General features: G+C 43.2%; 1 protein-coding gene across 1 annotated transcript; it reads right to left on the minus strand.

Annotated features, from left to right (window-relative positions):
• Positions 1-5,258: 5,258 nt before the first annotated feature.
• Positions 5,259-19,780, minus strand: LOC131258314 (uncharacterized). Its single transcript, XM_058259554.1, has 2 exons — positions 19,415-19,780; positions 5,259-5,530 (listed from the first exon to the last, which is right to left on the minus strand). Exons 1-2 carry the CDS (start codon positions 19,679-19,681, stop codon positions 5,339-5,341), a joined length of 459 nt encoding a protein of 152 aa, XP_058115537.1. The 5' UTR covers positions 19,682-19,780; the 3' UTR covers positions 5,259-5,338.
• Positions 19,781-21,017: the final 1,237 nt, after the last annotated feature.

Genomic DNA, 21,017 nt, shown 5'->3' on the forward strand with positions numbered 1-21,017 from the left:
GTTGGCTATCCCCACAAAAAAAAAAAAAAAAAAAGGCCTTTAAAATTGCCATTATCTTTCATCATCATCATCATCTAAAGCCTTATCCCAACTAATTGGGGTCGGCTACATGAATGCTTTTCTGCCATTCCACTCTATCAATGGCCGTAACTTCAATTAGACCATAGGGCATCTTTTCTTAGTACCTCGACCCACGTACTTTTGGGTCTTCACCTTTCCCTTTTAGAGGCTTCAACTTATACGAACTCACTCTTCTAACCAGCATAGTTTTTGGTCTCCGTTGCACATCAAACCATCCAAGTCTAGTTTCCCTCATCTTGTTACCTATTGGTGTTACTCTAAATTCCCTCAAATGCATTCATTTCTAACTCTATCCTTGTCATGGGACCCATCCATCTCAACATCCTTATTTCAGCTACGCTCATCCCATGGGCATGTTATTTAATTGCCCAACATTCTATACCATAAAGCATGGCTGTGAAATTGCGCGAGGTGGTGGCTCATGCGAGCTATGCGTCCGGAAGCTTGGCAAAGCTAAGGAATAAATAGCTAAGTCTTAAAGGGGGAGTGAATAGGGCCACTTAAAAAATATGCCAATTAAAAGCTCAATTGCCTAATTAAACAAATATGCCAATTTAAACTAATTAAGGCAATTAACACTAAGGCTTCCAAGCTAATAGTAGGTCTAATTACATACACTACATATGATATTCCAATTCAAGCAACCAATCTATAATCGATAGTGTACATGTGTGTGGGATGTGCTAAATATTCAATTCGTAGCATTCATGTAATCATGCATACATATAATTCAACTAATCAATCATATAAGCATAATTGGAAATGTGCTCAAATGACAATCTCAAACACAAGCACGTATAGTAGTTTGGTTTCCCTACTCCACTCCCGGGGGATGCACTCTCCTTGAGTGTATTGGCATTTGCTATCGAAGGTTTTAAATCAGGTTCACCTCTAACCTATACAAGTGTACACTCCCGCCGGAGGCTTACACAAAGACTTACTAATGCAGGGGCATTTTCACACAGGGCTCGAGTGGGGTAGCCCGTGGGATGCGAGGACATACTCGGGGTGGGTGACCCATGTGATTTGGGGCCCACGAGAGAGGTCTCGTGTTTGAGACTCCTCACTGGGGGTGATTAATGCAGGGGTATTTCACACCGAGCTCGAGTGGGGTAGCCCATGGGATGCGAGGACACACTCGGGGTGGGCGGCCCATGTGATTTGGGGCTCACAATTGGGGTTCGGCCGAGGTCCTAACCCATGCGATGTGGGGCCTAGGCTATGAGATAAAGGGATTAATTCGCCATACTCTAACAGTTCAAGCTTTTAGAGCAAGTGGTTAATTGTCCCGCATCAAATTGGTATCAGAGTGGGAGGTCTCGTGTTCGAGACTCCTCACCGGGGGTGATTAATACAGGGACATTTTCACACCAGGCTCGAGTGGGTAGCTCGTGGGATGCAGGGACACACTCGGGGTGGGTGACCCATGTGATTTAGGGCCCACGAGGGAGGTCTCGTGTTCGAGACTCCTCACCGGGGGTGATTAATGCAGGAGTATTTCACACTGGGCTCGAGTGGGGTAGCCCGTGGGATGCGGGGACACACTCGGGGTGAGTGGCCCATGTAATTTGGGGCCCACGAGGGGCGTTCGGACAAGGTCCTAACCCATGCAATATGGGGCCTGGGCTATGAGATAAAGGGATTAATTTGCCATACTCTATCAGTTCGAGCTTTTAGAACAAGTGGTTAATTGTCCTGCATTACTTACCCACATACACACTCATGCTGGTGGCCTACACAAGGACTTACCATGTACACACCATTGTGGGTGGCTTACACAAGGACTTACTCACGTACAATCCCATATCAATAGCCTACTCATGTGCTCACACGTGTTGGTGGCGATACGGTCCTATACAAGAACCTAAGCGACTTTGGGTTACAATCTCTACACTCAATCCTACACAATGAGTGTAGGAAGGAGTGTGAGTGAACTCTACAATTGACACTTGTCGAATTGAGCCCCTTGATAGTTCCTTGCTTGAGTTGCTTCTTCAAAGCTTTCCCGTGCTTGAATCTGCTTCTCAAATGCTCCCCCAATCATTGATGTCGATGCTTTAGCTCCTACGAACGTTTTCCTTACATGTGATATGTCAATGTGGTGACCAAGGCAAGGGAGGTTGGTGGAATCTCCTATAACATATGGATATATTGTAATCCTAGGGGATTCACCTATATGGGTGTTCTAGAGGGTTTAGACAAAGTATTTGACTATTGGTTCAAGTCTAATCTCTATAACAAGGTAAAGTTCAAACTCATCTTCTCATTGGAGGTTAGAATCCTTATGAGAGTGATAATGCACATGAAGATGACTTGAAACTCATGGGATTAGAGGCTTAAGATGAGGTATATAGTGATAATGCTCATGAAGATTACTTGAAACTCATGGGATTAGAGGCTTAGGATGACGTATATGAGTGGGGATTCACCTAAGCTGCTATTGCACCAAAAACTCATCAAAATGCCCAAAATCCGTATGCCTTTATAAAGGAACCAAGTTCCAATGGTAAAAAAAAGGCAGAAAACGGTCAGCTTGATCGATCGATCCGAGCCTTTGATCGATCGATTAAGCAATGCATCAATCAATCATTATAATTCCAACTCATATCAAAAGCTTGCTAGACAATTTGGGGCACCTTCGATCGATCAGACCAGTCTATCGATCGATCGACCAAATTGATTTCCAGACAGAAACATGTCGGACAATTTCAGCTCTGGTCGGTCAATCGAGCAGGTCCTTTTTAGGCAGTTTGGTTTAGAGAAGCCCAGGACCTCTATAGCCTATCTAAGCATGTTCAAATGGGGCTTTGTTCACAACCCCAAGTGTATGGTCACGATGTAGTAATAATCTCGGTAAGACCGAGGTCGAATCCACAGGGACTGAAGCTTATACGTTTCTGAAATTAACTAGAAGTAGAACTAGAAGAATATGTGAAACTAATTCTGAAGTATTTGAGAAAGTAATTGTAAATAGAGTAATTAAAACTAAGAATTTAAAGGTGGAAACTAGGGTGCCAAGGATCCACTTGCAGTGATCAGGGAGCCCTCTTACTTGATTCAAATAACACAATTGGAATTGGAGTCCTATCTTATCCAATTGGAAGATATATCAATAAAACCAAATCTGAACTTTCATTAATCTAATTCTGAAAGGTTGTGATACTTGGAAGGGATTCCATCACCAAACCATGCCCATGGGACGATGGCCGACAACAGAATTTACCAATCTCACAATCTTAAAGGAAAAGAAGATACTCAAATCTATTGCAAATCTACTGTAATGTAAGTCACAATAAATCATTAAAAACTGAAAGTATTCCTTTAAAATCAAATTAGAATCAAAGAAGGTTCAACATAAACATAAATTAAAGCAAGAGAAACATCCCATCACGCTATAAGCTTCACCTCTTAGCCCTAGCTAAGAGGTTTAGCCAACCATAGACATGATTAGACCAAAGTCTCTTAAGAAAAACATGAAAACAACTAAGAAAAACTCTTGGCAACGGCTTCTCCACCCTTTTGCTCCACTCCTTAAACCCTAGAAGATGCCTAGGAACATCCTAGGGAGTCCTATTTATAGTCGTGGAACTCCAACTTTCACACCTAGTTGGAAAACTCTAAAAACCGCCTCAAATTTACGCAGTTTGCTAAAATAGACTTCACTCTGCGCAGTTTTCCAAAATAAACTCCACTCAGCACAATTTCACAAAATGACCCAAAGTTTTAGAATATGCTTTTTCAGGACGATTTCAGGATTCCTTTTCTTCACTTCAAATCTTTGATTCTCTTCATTCCTCACTTAGTTTTCTTGGATCTTTGGCATGTGAATTCTTCAATCTTGGTCTCCTAAGATCCATCCCTTGCCTTGGTGATTCTTGAGCATCAAATCCATGCTTTTAGCACCCTTTTCAATCCAAGCTCTTAAATTCACCTTGCAACACAAACATGAGTAAAATAGAACATTAAGCATTATCATGTTCATAAAACCAAGATATAAATAATATGCAATATTTGACCCTCAACAGGCTCATAAAGCTAATGGATTATCAATTAAGGTTTTCTATTAAGACAAGATCATCTAGAGGTTAAGGTTGTTTTGGGTCAAGGTTAGGGTCACAAGGCACCTCATTTACCTGTTCTTCACTTCCTTGATGCTCTAGTCTTCATGTGTCTTCGGTCTTTAGCATCCAAGGGCTCAACCGATTCCCTGACAAACCAACACACATGATTGACAAACAAAGTGCACAAATAAGTGCACTAACAAGCTGGTCTTATAGCTATCCTACAAAATTTCACTTTTAGTTTGAGTGGCATGCGACGATCACATAAGATTCCAAAGCAACATCTCCACTTTTGGCACCCCACTTGAATTCTATGGGCAACATCCCTTCTCAATCTCTCCTTTCCCACGAATGATCGACCAAAGATTTCGAAAGTGGTCATTTTGGGAAACTTCTTAGTTAGGCAATCTTTACTAATTCCCCATTTCCACTCTTATTGTTATTAAAATTGCACTCCATATACTCTATTTTAGTTTGACTCATTTTAAATCCTTCAAATTCTAAAGCACCTCTCCATAAATCTAGCTTTGTGTTTACACCCTCGCTCATCTTGTCAATCAAAACTATGTCATGTGCAAACAACATACGCCATGAGATCTCTTCCTACAAATGCCTCGTTAACTCATCCATAACAAATGCAGAAAGGTACATGCTCAATGCCGACCCTCGGTCCAAGCCTACGGCAATTGGGAACTCACTTCTCTCCACAAGTGCCCTCACATTTGTTACTACTCCCTCATATGTATCTTTATTCATGTCAATATATCATCTTCAAACTCCTCTCTCTCAACGCTCACCAAATTAACTCTCTAGACACCCTGTCATACGGATGCTCTAGTCAATAAAGACCATGTGGAGATCCTTCCTCCTCTCCCTATATTTCTCCATCAATTGTCTAAGTAGGAAAAATAACTTTGGTGGTAGACCTCGCTGGCATGAAACCAAACAGATTTTCTAATACATCAATCCCAGGCCTTAGTCTTTACTTAATCGCTCTTTCCCAAAGCTTCATAGTATGGTTCATGAGTTTAATCCACAATAGCTAGTGTAGCTCTATATATATATATATATATATATATATATATAAAATAAATAAAATCTTTCCTAAAGAAAGTAAAAAAAAAAATGGATGTTACATGCACCAAGTCTTAGAATTCATCTTACAAAGGTATACACAATGCGTGCTAAAAAGGATTCTAGTTTGGGGTCTTAATGCTACTTTCCTTGATCAGGAGTAGAACGCTCACAAGCACTGGAATCCCAATCATAAGAATAGCTTGCAAGATGTTGGGTGTAGTAATTTCAGGGAAGATAACACTGCCATATTTTATCACAGCTGCACCTCCAACAGACCCGGCTGCCAATTTCCACAAGTAACTCAAGTCATCCTGTTTCAACCATAGAGCCAACATTAACTAAATGAATGGACGGAGAATTAGGAAAGCTTAATTCGAATCTGAAATGTATCATCATATTAAATATCAAACTCATCAAATGCAAGAGGATACAAAATTCAACTGAAAGCATACAAACGGGATTCTTATAAAAGAAATTAATACAAAGTGGAACAGAAGCAAATCCTTTCATTTGTTCACGAGCACCAATGCTAATGATGTGGCCGACTTCTTGGCTAGGGAGGATGTTAGTCGAATAACTGTTTGCATTGGGAATTTTTTCCCTCCCTTGATGTAGTTCCCATTCTCTTTTTATTAGAGTGTGTATGTGAGTACATGTGTGCACATCTAGGGTGCAACTTGTTTGGGTTGGGTCAGGTTGAGGATCAACCCAAGCCTGACACAACCTCAAGAGGACCCAACCCAACCCAACAAGAAGTCCAAGCCAAGGTGCCCAACCCGAATTCCTCTATACTTGACCCAATCTGACCCAACCCAACCCACATACATGTGATTATTCCCAATCTGACCTAACCCAACCCAAATTTACTCAACCAAATCCAATCTCAAATCGGATTGGTGCTTTCCAACCTGAACCTGGCCAGAGGACCTTGAAAACCTGACCCAACCCAACTCAAAGTCGGGTTGGGTCAATCAGGTTCAGGTCAACCCAAACCCAAGTTGCAGCTGTATGTGCATCTTTGGATGAGAAGTCCTACACGCAACTAGTTGTGGATGAAAGGTCCATGCAAATAGTCATGTGAGGACCCCATTGTGGTGTGTGTATGGCATACAGCACATCTAGCAAGGTCCCCATTGATGATGCCTTCAATTTGGGAGGTATTATAGTGTAGTCGAAAAGCCAAAAGATTCTATCAGGAGGAAAGCATCTCTTAAAGGTTGCTTCAAGATGAATTTCAACGTATGCTCGTTGGGGGATCCTAGGTTAGCAGGGTCAGCAGCATTATGTGCAACAAAAATGGAGTTGTGATTGTTGAATTTTGAACCATATTGGAATCAAAAACTCTAATTATGCTGAAGCTGTTTCCCTTATTCAAGCTATCAAAGTGTTGGAGCTTGACTTCTTCTGGTAACCACTAAGGGAAATTCGCACAATAAATGAAGCAGGCAAAGTCTAAAATTTGCCATTCTAGGTGGGGAATCTGGTGGAAAAAGGTTTGGATCTGTGTGATCAGCATCCCATGTCCTTTTTGCATGTTCCTAGAGAGGCTAACAAAGAGAAAGGTCGGCTTGTTAAGTGGGGTGGTGTTAGTATAGGCTTTCACATGGAAGATAGGAGATGAGGCCTGAGGGAGAAGTGCTGTTGAGTTTGGTTTGTTAGTTTTTCTTTGTTCAGTTGATTGTATGGTGCTTGCTTGAGGCCATTGTAGTTGAGCCCTCTCTTGCAATTTGATCAATTTTTTCTTTACTTCTGGTAAAACTTTTGTTTTGTTCATTTAAAAATAAAATAAAATAAAATAAGGATCCACCTCCAAGAAGCTAAGCAGAATTGTTAGCCTAGGAGACAGCACCTTTGGTGTAACCTTCCACAATAAGAACAGGAGATCCAAGAACATTTTTGGCAAATTTTAGTCCCATCTTGAATACTTCCAACTCTGCACGGTTAGAGTCTCTGATGCTGCAAGACCTTAAAAAGATGAACTCAATCCTATCTTGGCCATCCCTAACTGCACCCACATGTGCCCAAGGGTCCCTGATTCCATAGAGAGCAACTGTCCACATTGAGCTTCCACCAACCAATTGGTCTATTGCCCCAACAAACAAAACTATTTTCCTGCTACAGGCATCATTAGAGTTGTACACAAGCAGAGTTAGCTCGGTAACTCGCTCGACTCGACTCGGAATGAGTTCAAGCCGAGCACGAGCTGATTTTTGGTGCTCGAATTGAGTTCGAGCCGAGAACGAGCTTGACCTTGCTCGACTCGGCTCGACTCGAATAGTACTCGAAATCGACTCGATACTCGACCAGGGGTATATATACCCCAAAACAAAAAACCCTAAGCTACCCTCTCTCAGCGCCCGTTCAAAAAACCCTAAGCCCTTCCTTCCCACCCAAACACACCACTAGATCACTAAATTCCGAAAATACCCTACACTACAAAATCCCCAAATTACCCCTAGAAATCCCGAAAAACAAGATCCAGATTCTCCCCCCTTTCTCTTCTTCCAGCCCCTCTTCAGACACCTCTCTCTCTCTCTCTCTCTCTCTCTCTCTCTCTCTCTCTCTCAATCCCGAGAAAAATGGCCGACAAATTGGAATCTGGGAAAACCGACCACGGGCCATTCTCGACCATCGGATCCAACGCTGCGAGATACAAGTCAATGTCGCCAACTAAGCTGCCGATCTCAAGGACCACGTGTCTGACGATCCCGCCCGGTCTGAGCCCAACGTTGTTGTTCAAGTCGCCGGCCCTCCTCTCGAACATCAAGGTATGGGGTTTTCCTTTTCCTCTCTCTTTTCGTTTTTTTCCCTATTCGGTCGAGTATTTCTGCGAGATTCATCCGATGCTCAATCGAACAAGATGGGGTTTGTTTTCTGTTCGGCTCGGGAACTGTGCTCATGGGGCGAGTCGTGCGCACAAGTAGCTGACTTTCGGTGGGAATTTTACTGGTTGGATTGGTGTTTTTTTGGTTGGGATTTTTGGGTAATCTGTCCATTTTCAGGCTCGATATCTGCTCGAACTCGGCTCGAACTCAGACGAGCCGAGCACGAGCTGGGCAATACTCGGCTTGGCTCGACTCGTGTACAGCTCTAGGCATCATTAATCACCTCAAGTAATTTTCTAGTCAAATCCAACAAAGAGAGCATTTTAAAAAAAAAAAAGAATCGCACATTCTTCCCCAGTAGTTGAGAATAAGCTTAATTTTCTCATTAATGCTGCCACACCTTCAAAAATCATATTGATTCACTCTTTCCATATTAGACCATATGATTGCATGAGGAAGTACCCACAAAAGGATTCTAACACAGAGTCTGAACAGGCCAGTCCCCAATCCTTCAAGAAGATCTGCCACAAATATTGGAAAAAGCCAGCCAACTTCAAAATAATTGAGAAAAGAACACCAAATATCCCCAACACGTGTTTGGAGAACAAGGTGATCTAATGTTTTATAATTTGTCTCAGACATCCATAGCATGTTTCCTCCTATTTCATATTTTTTCTTAATCTTAACCACCTTGGTGAAATCGCATACAACCTCGGATAATTTTGTCCAAAGGAATGTCTCCCACCCACAGATCCACCCAAAAAAGAGATTCATTCCCTAAACTCCAGCAAATCTCTCTTCCCATCCTCTATAAATATTATCATCTTTTATTTTTTTTTTTACTTTTTACATGTAAATAATTGATTTTTCGTTAAGAACTAATGCTCTATTATTATTTTTTTTTGGGATTTTCTATACATTTTTTTTTGGGATTTTCTATACATTTTTTTTGAAAGGTGATGATATTTTATAAGAAAATGCCAAAAGGCGAAAAGCAATTTACTAAATTAAAAAAAAAAAAACAAAAACAAAAAAACAAAACAAAACAATAGCCCGCCTCTTTAATGGGTTTACAATCGACAAAAAAATTCAATGAAGAAGCCCAATCAAACATCTCAATCTTCGCCCTCCAAAACACTTCCGAGACAGGCAGTGTTCAAATCATCTCCAATATTATCGAAATATCTCCGATATTATCTTTATCTCCAGCTCAGCGATACTGATAACACTGGTAGTGATACCGATAACGCTGGTAGTATCAGAAATTTTAGGTATTAGCAATGTATCACTAAGTATCGCCGACGTATCAATATCACTAATGTAATCGCCAATATTTTCAACTATGTAAATTCTCGGTGTCACTTGTATTGCCAATGTATCACCAATATTTTTTATTGTATAAATTCTAAGTAATGCTTGTATCATATGTGTATCGACGATATTTCAATAAAATCGTCAACGTATTGATATCATCAAAATTTTGTTTATTAGAAAAAAAAAATTTATTTCAATTTTTTTTTCATGGGCATATGGTTGTATGTAGTGTTCAATTTGTCATTGATAATATTAATAATATCTCCATATTATCAATATCGCACCATACGTGATATTGAGACAACAATCTTTCGTTTCCTTTCCAATTGTTGATGATTTCTTGGTGAAATATCATGTGTTGTTGATATTTTGCAATATTGATGGATGTTTAGATGGTTAAATAGGGCGAATGGGATGGTTAGACTGATTTCTTACAACATTACATGCTTTAAGGCCCCATTAAATTGAAACTTGTTATATACGCATTCTTTTTGCAATTCTTTATTTCTAAATATGCAAATATGTACATTTTAACATGTCTTGAAGTTTCGCTGAAAATTCCACCGTTTTCCCCATGTTTCCATGCATTTCCGGTTATCAACGATATTATCAGCGATATCAATATTGTTTCCGTATCCCTGGCCAACGAAACTTGTAGGGATACCGATACTTTGAACATTGGAGACAGGGTTGCTTTTATACCTCGAACATTGATTATAAGCCCAGCCAGCAAAGAAAGCCTCCAAGAACCTTGCCCTATTTATCTGACTCCTCCATGCCAAGTGAAAAACAGGCCTCCTATTGTTCCTAGCATTACCCACAGAACCTTGAAAAGATCGAAGAACCCTTCCCACATGATGGGGACATCTCGCGCACATGCACCCCCCCACGCACGCACGCAAGGAGGGCCCCACCATCGATCTGGATTGATGACGACGTCCAGGGAGTGCCTCCTAGTTAAAGGACTGTATTTTGGTTCCTTGGAGTGGGCCCAATCGTCATGTGAATCCCGCCATGGGTTCTCATGATCATGGCCCACTATTCCAAACGATCTAGTACTTTGAATTTTGGTTATTATTGTTATTAAGAACATCACGGACGGTTTGGATTACTTTGATTAGTTGTTATTTGTGGTTACTTTGTCTCTAAGTAATAGGTTGTGCACATGGCGCGAGTTTTGAGGTATACGTTTTTCTTATAAATAGGCAACCCTTTGTAGGTTTTTTTTTCATTGAATATTATGAATAAAATTATGCGTTTTTCTGCTTCTCTAATTCTCTGAGTTGTGGAAATCCAATTGGGTGTGAAACCCTCCATTCTTCGAAGGGCTAACTACCGTGGTGCGAAGCCACATCCATCCCAAATCACCCCCATCTCCTACCCTCCATATTCATCATCTTCTACAGTCATCCTTTCATCAAATCCACCCACGTTTGCAACTAATCTTTCCCCTACAGCAGATTTCCAGAATCTGGCCCTACAGGAGGGTTGAAACTTCAGTGAAGCACCGTATTCAAACCGATCATCCATTTGGCCTGAAATTTAGAGGGAAGGTGGCCCAACCTTGGCTGACCGAGCCCTAGCTGACCGATTCCAGATTCGTGGGCCCCACACACGTGCGGGCCGCCATCCGCACACGTGCGTCAGGCCAGTTTGCTATCCACACGTGCAGGCTGATCACAGGTCCCCTCTTGTCTCTATTTTACTCCTCTCTCGCCTTGTTTCCATAACCCTAACCCTAGATCATCTCAAATCCCCAAGTTCTATTCCACTTTTGCAACCCTAAGGTTTCCCCAATTGAAACATGTGAATCCCTTGGATTGGAAAATAATCTTTTGCATGTATGGATGAATCTACTATCCTTTGATCATTGTTTGGTCTATAATTTTTAATTGATCCAGCCTAGCATGTGTAGGCTTGGACCCGCATAGATTCCTCTTGTTGAGTGCTTGACTGTATGTGGGATGTGGAAATTTTTGTGATTGTTTCTGAACTAGTATGATCTAAAGCCTGGAATCTCGCATAGCATATTTAAATTTTCATGTCCTACATCACCACACCAACCTAGCAAATGGGCAGTGGATAAACAAGTCGTTTATCAGCTCCGCATCCTGCTGGCACATGGGGCACATGTTTGGGATAGTCATAGATTGTTGATAGTGAACACCCTGTTTCTTCTCACTAGAAAAGCAAAGGCCACTATCTATGGAAGAGCTCCTTAGTGCAACGAAAAAGCTGCAAACCTCGAACGCATTGCCGTCGACGAATTGATAAGCATCCTTTAGAAGGATCTCATGGAAAAATGGCCTAATTTACCCAACCTCCACACCATGGTGTCCAACTCGTCGGTCAAGGGACAAAAGCCACGAAGCCAACCTGATAACTGGATAAACTTATCTACCTCTTCATCCGTTAGGTTTCTGATACAACGGAGAGACCACACCTCGTCCCCTCCTAATGACGAGAAGCATCGAGCCACGAGAACACTAGCTTCCTTAGCTATAACCTTGCCAACCTTAGGAACTCAGCCTAGAGAGGCCTCTCACCTAGCCACATGTCCTCTCAAAAGAGATTTCTCTTCCCATTCCCTATTGCAAAACCAACACCTTTGAACCTATTACTAACACTCCACTGCCTTCTATAAACCCAAAGGCATATAAAATGATATAATGATGAATCCCTAACCCACCAACCCATACTCTCCATCGTCTTCTATAACCCTAAAGCCCTATATTACAATGAATCCCACAAATCCTCCCAAAAAAAGAAATTTGTTCCCTAAACTCCAGCAAATCTCTCTTCCCATCCTCCATAAATATTATCATCTTTTATTTTTTGGATATTTTTTATTTGTAAATAATTGATTTTTCGTTAATAACTAATGTTATTGTTTTTTTATTGGATTTTCTATACTTTTTTTTTTTTTGAAAGGTGATGATATTTTATTAGAAAATGCCAAAAGGCGAAAAGCAATTTACCAAAAAGAAAATTACAAAACAATAACCTGCCTCTTTAATAGGTGAAACAATCGACAAAAAATTTCAATGAAGAAACCCGATCAAACATCTCAATCTTCGCCAATGTGTGCCGTAAAGGCCGTTACGGGGCCGTAAAGGCCGTTGCGTAAAGGTAACGGTGGCAACCATTACACGTTATGGGGTCGTAACAGCCATAACAGCCGTTATGGAAAAAAAATGACTCGTAATTGCCGTTAACGGCACGTTACGTCCCCTATAAAGTCCATAATAGCCTCGTAATTGTCTGTTATGGGGCATACAGGTTTTCCATACTTTCTAATCAACATTACGGGGCAAATACAGGTTTCTCAATATTTTTTTTCAATAAAAAGAGACTGTAACGGCCATTACGAGGGCCGTAACAGCTGTTACGACCCAAATCGTAAAGGTAACGGTGGTAGCCATTTCGGCCACCATTACCGGTACAGAACACCTTGATCTTCGCCCTCCAAAACACCTCCAAGACAAAGCTGCTTTTATACCTCGAACATTGATTGTTTCATTCCCCCCAGATAGCCCAAAGCCCAGCCAGCAAAGAAAGCCTCCAAGACTCCTCCATGCCAAGTTAAAAGCAAACCTCCTATTGTTCCTAGCATTACCCACAAAACCTTGAAAAGGTCGAAGAACCCTTCCCACACCAACCTAGCAAATGGGCAGTGGATAAACAAGTGGTTTACAAGCTCCCCATCCTGCTAGCACATGGGGCACATGTTCGGGATGGTCATAGACCTCTTTTAAAGGTTGTCGATAGTGAACACCCTGTTTCTTCTCACTAGCAAAAGCAAAGGTTGCTATCTATTATAACGCCTGTGTCCTAGTACCATTCCGTTCCTTAGGATCCCGCGGTCCTTCCCGTCGAAATTCCGGCAACCCGCGACCTGTAGATAGCATTTACGAGCGACCCTGAGTTGCATCCTGTGAACCCGAGTCTGCTAAACTCGAGACCTGTGTCATTGCGACCGCATCGTCGCCGCAATTCCAACGCCGCGTCTCATGCGCCAATGCGATGCTTAGATTATGAGATGTGGCCCGTGCTTTATTCTGGCCGTGAACCACACGGTGCAGGACCTAGCCATTCCAGATAGCACTTTTTCCTAAAAATCCTATCATTAGGATGATGTCACCCTAGGGGTGACATCACCCTACTCTAGTAGCCTCCAAGCATGCTAGCAAGCATGCCTTGCAATGATGAGAGCATGTCAACCTCTTCCCAAGAGCAATCATTCCTAGCCTAACCTATCCCTCTCTCTCTCTCTCTTATCTCTCTCTCCCTCCCTCTTTCCTTTTCATTCTCCCCTTGCTAGAGAGAGCTTGGACGTCCCAAGCAACCTCCATGGCCAGCCACTTCAAGCTTTAGTTCCCCCAAATCCAGCCCTTAGGAACCTATCTCAACTATTAAAACCTTTCTCTTGGAGCTCTAGAACCTAAAGGTGGAAGGCGGAAAAAATTTGAGGTGGGTGCCATTCTTAGGAGTAGTACTTGTATTTTCTTCTTTAGATCTTTGATTTTCTTGCTTAGGGGCATGTAGGACCCACCAATCAATGGTGGAGATTCTACTTGACCCCTTGGGTGTGGCCAATGGCCCACCCTTGTTGCATGCATGAGCCATGATGGGGCCATTCTCCATGGACCCCATCATGATGTTTTATTTAAATTCATGGCTTTGATGGGTCATCTAGACCCTGATTTCTTGGTGGGGATGGTATCCCCACCTCAGATTTTTAAATGTAGGGCCCATACATCCATGGGACCCATGTGTTGACCTTGATATAAAGTTGGATTTGTTTGGAGGGGCTCATAGTAGCAGAGTCCCCTCCCATGGCCGGTTTTCCTCTCTTCTTCTCTCTTTCTCTCTCCTTTCCTTTCCTTTTTCCTTGATGGTGTAGCCCAGCTGGTGCGTCCAGGACGCCCAGACCGTCCAACAAGGTGGGACGTCCTTGCTGCCCATTTTCTGGACGTTGGGCGCCCCAACTTGCTGCCCATTTTGGCATGCAATGAAATATGATACTAGAGGCCTGGTTTGGGGTCTATGGGGCCCACTAAGGTAGGCCATACCATGTATTATTTGATGTATTTTCCCCTTTCCAGCCATCTTGTGGACTGGGATGTGCAACAACTCCTTGTTGCCCATTCTTCTAGGCCCATTTGCTGGCCATCTGGATGGGGTAGATCTATGTGTTTCAGCTTGTTTATCTCTCTGTTTGTGGGTGGTTCACTGATTTATGGACCCCACCTTGATGTATGATGGACCCTCTATGCCCCACCCCTGATGGAATGCCCATGGAGCAGGCCCAAGCGGCCTGGACGGTCTAGATTTCTGGACCGTCCAGCAGTCCTGCATGCCAGGAAAACACAAACTCCATCTTGGTTTTGGGGATGGTGGGCCACTCATGTGGACCCCACCTTGATGTACATTCATGGGTGTACGCTATCCACCCATTTCCCCCTGTTTAGGCAGGCCTGGGCCCACTCCAGTGGGTGAACAAATCAGGGACAGCAGCATTTTCCAGCAACATTTTATTTCAACATCTTGCTGTCCAGGATTTTTATTTACTGTTGTATGTGTTTATAGTTCCCCAACTTACCTCCATTGTGGTCCACCTTGCTGGGACCCACCTTAGCCACTTGTAGACCATCCAGGCTGTCCATCTTTGGACACCACAGCTGGGCCAACAGCCCACCTACTGGACCGGGGGGGGGGTATTGACCGCCCTCTCCCTTGTGGCCACCTTGATGATGTGTTGAATCCAGCAGTCCTCCATTTTGTGTAGCCCACCCCTAGTGGGGACGTCCAAAGTTGGGGCCCACCATGTGCATAATTTGGGACGCCTAGATTGGTTGGGGTGCTGCTGGACTACAAGTCCAACAGCAGGCCCACCCTGTTTTTTATGAGTTCTATCCATGCTTCCATCTGGTGGGGCCCACTGTGATATATATGGGCCACCATGAAGTAATTGTTTTACCCAGATAATGCATCTGCTGGACCCCAGCAGGCCAGGAAGTTGGGTGGGCTGGATGTCCAGCAAGGGCCCAGAATTTGCTATATATAGTTGACTATTCGAAGCTATGAGGCCCACCAGATTGGGGGTGTTTTGTATACCCTCTATGCCTGTGTCTTTATGAGATTGTGGGCCCCGTTTATGCGTTGTACGGCCCACTAACCATCTGATTGTATGAGGACCTTGTTGTCCAGATTTTTGGACGTCCAGGCAGGCCCAGATAGGCTGGACGTCCAGCCTTAGTGTTTTCCCATATACTAGTGCCGCCCACCCATTGTGTTGGGCCTTGTGGGCTGATTGTAAGCCCAATATGATGTATGTGATTGAATCTTTGCTGCCTATCCAACTTGCCCAGTCTTGGGCTGATTTATAAAGCCCACATTGGTGGATGTTGGATATACCTTAGCTATTTACTTTGGGGCATATGGGCTGCCCATGAGGCCCACCATAATGCATGTATTGGATGTTTTCTTTGGTCATAATGTTTTTGGGCCATGGGCTGCCCCTTATATAGCCCGTTTTGATGTATGTAGGCCTTGGCCGTTTCTTAAGGCCCGCCATGTTGTGTGTAATGTTATGAATGCTGCCCATTTACTTTCCAAGTAGTATTCGGGCCATGGGCCCCGTTATAAGTTAGATTTCTTGATGGGCCGCTTTCTAGGGGAACAATAGTGGTTAAATGTCCATGTTGCGAACCTCCCTAGGGCCCATTGTTAGGCCCATTCTCATCCATTTGGGCCCTCCTAGTGTTACCCATCTATCTTTAGTGGGCCAACCCAAACCGTTGGGCCCCCACTATGGATTATGCTTCCACCATGCCTTGTGGATTTGACCAAGGTCATAGAGCCCATCTTGTGCTTGACGGGCCCCCTTAGGGATGGAGCGGGTGAGGAAGCCCATCCCTTGTTCTTAGGCCCATACTTGATATGAGTAGGTCATTTAGGCTCATCTTTGTTATGAGGAGAGTACATCATCATCATATAATATGTTTAGTATAACTTCATGATTCATGCCCATGCGCATCATATGTATGCTTGATATGAGGAGTGATTGATCATAGCATATGCCAATGGGCAGATTGTTTATGAGACTCCTTGATAGACGGAGTTGCCCCACATGAGCTCGCGATACGCGCAGGATTGATGCATGACTAGATAATATGACTCATGCATCTTGCATTTGTGTGATGAGATCACTGTATGCCTTAGCGATATTAAGGCTGTGGCCTCCGCAGGTATAGCGTACATGGCAGGATTGGATACCGAAAATACTTGTTACTACCATTGGGGCGCTATGGATGTCTCTGGGTGAAAGTCTCAGAACCCTTATGGTACCAAGAGGATGATCCAACGTCGAGACCGAGTGGATACATGAGCGCACGAGGGCCGTATACTAGTAGGTCGCGTCTCCCAAATGTGTCGTGGTCGGTTGGAAGGGGTTATGGCCTTACCCACCCGAGGGAGGGGGCAATGTTAGGCTGAGTTTGACCAGCTTGAGGAATGGATCCGCTATCGACAAGCCGGGCCGATATTGGCAGGTGGATAGTGAGGTCTCCTCCACTTACCCAGTTGTGCGCTTAGATGGGGCGGCAAGCTGGCGTAAAGTGTACTAGACCCCGGTGATATTCCAGATATGAGCTATATTATTATGTAGATTCAGATGAGGATTGGTATGCTTGAGTTGCATCTCGCATATGACATTGGCCATGTAGGTCTTGCATCGCATAGCCTTGGTACGGCTGATAGCATTCATAAACTTACCAGCATGTTTTCGCATTACTCTAATATTGCATACTTCGCACTTACCTTGCGCACACACTTACACCACCCTCTAAGCTTTCTATAAGCTTAGGCACGACTGTTGCGTGCAGGTGACGCTAGGAAGCCGCAGCAGCACTAAGTCAAGAGCATACCGCTGAGTTTCTTGAGCCTTTGATATCGACATTGTATTTCCCTTTATGCATTGTACTCAAAGTTTTTTATTATAGTGGATATGTGGTGATGTTGTGGTTATTGTTGTGGGTTATGCTTGTGGTTACGCTTCTTATAAAAGAAAAAGTTTGTGATCTAAATACTCCTTGTAGGATCCCAGGATCAGAATCTAGTATATGGGTGCCGGGAGCCGAGAATGGGGTACTACGAAGGCTGTCAGTGCCGAATTCGGCGATTAAGAATTTTGTGAGCCCGGTTTCCGAGTCTGGGGCGTGACATCTATGGAAGAGCTCCTTAATGCAACGAAAAAGCTGCAAACCTCGAACGCATTGCCGTCGACGAATTGATAAGCATCCTATAGAAGGATCTCATGGAAAACTGGCCTAATTTACCCAACCTCCACACCATGGTGTCCAACTCGTCGGTCAAGGGACAAAAGCCACAAAACCAACCTGATAACTGGATAAACTTATCTACCTCTTCATCCGTTAGGTTTCTGATGCAACGGAGAGATCACACCACGTCCCCTCCTAATGACGAGAAGCATCGAGCCACAGGAACACTGGCTTCCTTAGCTACAACCTTGCCAACCTTGGGAACTCAGCCTAGAGAGGCCTCTCACCTAGCCACATGTCCTCCCAAAAGAGAATTCTCTTCCCATTCCCCATTGCAAAACCAACACCTTTGAACCTATTGGTAACACTCCACCGCCTTGTATAACCCCAAAGGCCTATATAATGATATAACGATGAATCCCTAACCCACCAACCCATACTCTCCATCATTTTCTATAAGCCTAAAGCCCTATATTACAATGAATCCCCCCCCCTCTCTTAAAAAAATAAAAAATAAAAATCTATTGGTCAAAGTGGATTTTGCACGGACACCCTTGATTTTTGATAGGGTCAACTGTGATATGTATATGAATCCACTTCGACCATTTGATGTGTAATCCCATGTTGGCCTAAGGCCAAAAAGCGAAGGCAGGGGCACAAAGACTCTACCTCATCACTCAACGCGCGCCTCTTTATCGGGCGGATCAAGGAAAAATAAGAGGAGCATGGGCCTTCCATCTCACGACAGTTGTCAATTCAAATGAAAGTATGGCCGAGCTGGGCTGGTCCCTAATAGATCCACTTACTGGTATTTATCCTTATACATACTTTTAAGGTTGAGGCGAAAAGGACCTGCTAGGCCTTCTCCCTTTTTGTCACCCTTTGTTGCTTTAAGCTTAGAACACCCAATGGCAGAAGATTGAATTCAATTTAGAAATGGTAGTGGAGTTCTAGTTTGATTTCTTTTAGCTTCTCCTTTATTTATGTAGTAACTAGGACATGCCCAAAAACCGGGACAAAAATCAGGCTGACTTCAAGTGGGCCACATGAAAGGAAACAGTTGGGAGAGGCCACAACCCTTGATTTTTCCGGGGCCCAATGTGATGATTATATGAAATCCATCCCAGTCATTAGATGCCAGACCGAAATTTAGGCATGGTGCCCAAAAATCAGGCCCATCCGTGATTCAGGTGGGGCCACACCAAGGGAAATAGTTTGGATGGTGAGAGTTACCTTGCACACTATTTCCAATCATGTGGTCCACTTGAATCATGGATGGGGCTGAATTTTGGGCCCTAAGCCTAATATGAGGTGATGCACCTAGTGGTCGGGGTAGATTTTACATAAACATCGCTGCAGCACCCACCGGAGCTCCAGACCCTTTGCTAGAACGGCTGACCTCAACTTCACTCCATTGATAATGACATAAATTAATGAGGCAGATTGAAAACCTTTTTGAAAAGGTACCGGAATGTAAATTGTATATTAAGTTGGTAGTTTTGTGTAAAATTCCTTAGGTATTTATAAATATATCTAGAAATTAGTCAGGTGCGTCTTAAAGTTGAGCGTTTTAGGTGGTTGTCCATTGTTTTCGATGGTGCGGCGAATCCAATTTTCATGGTGGGTCGACCCTGCCGGACGAGTTTGATGCCATACAAAAACCAGTGTCGACCGCACAACCAGCTAGTTGAACGAAATTCTAATCTACAACAATTATAGAGGAATTGACATCGTACAATAAGCCAAAAACAGAGAAATAAATGGGAGCACTTACGGGAGAAGAGAAGGCCCTGCTGCTGTCGTTGTCGTCGTCGTTGTTGCTGTTGTTGTTGTTACCAAAATCATAATCTGATTGTTGTTGGTTGAAAGAGGCTCGAGGTCGAGCAAGAAAAGGATTCATACTCTTCATCCTGTTACTAGGAATATTACTAGTATTGATTTTGGAGAACTTTGCTGTGTTCCGTGCCCAATTATTATTTGTACTCCAACGCCAATGGCAACGGCAACAACATGGCCCAGTCACCCCTGCTAACCCTCCCATCTCTCTCCCGCTCAACTCAACCCCTCCCTCTTTCTCTCTCACCCACGCTAGTTTTGTGGCCAAACGCAAACGAGACGCGCACGAGGACGCGGATTGCCAGATACTCCGACCACAGGAGCTAGGTGAGGTCCATCGTATGTTTACGAAAAATCTACCTCGTCCATCCATTTTGCCAGCTCATATTAGACGAGCTACTGACACGTTGAGTCGCGGGATTTGCTACTGAAGTGACCTCAACAAGTTCCGTTGGCCCCACCCTGATATATATTTTATATCCACACGGAACAAGTTCCGTTCGCCCCACCCTGATATATATTTTATATCCACACGGTTCATACATTTGGAGAGATCATTTTAAGCCAAAGAATGAGTGAGATCCAAAGCTCCAATGGACCCCACCACAGAAAACTGTGGAGAGAGTGACGCCCACCGTTAAAAAATTCAAAGGGTTAGAAAAGCTTTTGATCAAGCTGATGTTTGTGTTTTTCCTTCTTTCATGTCTTTGTTAACTTATGAACAAGTTAGATCTCAAATAAGTACACTAGTGGACCTAGGAAACTGTACGCGTCACTCTCCCTACTTTTTTTTTTTTTTTTATTTACAGTGGGTCCACTACAACTTTGGATCTATATAGTTCCTTGGGTCATGCCCTAAAATGATATCTCCAAATACATACATACATCATTGTGGGGCCGTCATAACTTAGGGGCGTCACTTCAATAGCAAGTCTGGCTACTCAACCTGTCACTAGCTAATCAGCGTCTACTAGCCAAAAAAAAAAATTTGGCATATTAGCTGCTAACACATTGTGTTGCAAGACTAGCTATTGAAGTGACGTCTAATAGCCAAAAAAAAAAAAAACATGGGCATATTAGCTACTAACACATTGTGTTGCAAGACTAGCTATTGAAGTGACGTCAGGGCCCACCAAGATGTATGCATTGTAACCGCACCGCCCATCCATTTGGTGAGATCATTTTATAGCATGAACCAAAAAATTAGTCAGATCCAAAGCTCAAGCGGACCCCACCACAGAAAACAGTGGGGAGAGTGACACCGACCATTGAAACCTTCCTAAATCAACAATGACGTTTATTTGAGATCCAACCCGCTCATAAGTTAACACAGGCATGAAAGAAGGGAAACACTTGTATAAGCTTGATCAAAAACTACAACCCCTAGAACTTTTTAAAGGTGGGCATCACTCTCCCCACTATTTTCTGTGGTGGGGTTCACTCGATCTTTGGATTGACTCGTTCTTTGGATCATGCCATTAAATAATCTCTCTAAATGGATGGACGGTGTGGATACAACACATACATCATGGTGGGGCCCA

The sequence above is a fragment of the Magnolia sinica genome, chromosome 10 (assembly GCF_029962835.1).
Source record: "Magnolia sinica isolate HGM2019 chromosome 10, MsV1, whole genome shotgun sequence".
In the NCBI taxonomy this organism is placed as follows: domain Eukaryota; kingdom Viridiplantae; phylum Streptophyta; class Magnoliopsida; order Magnoliales; family Magnoliaceae; genus Magnolia; species Magnolia sinica.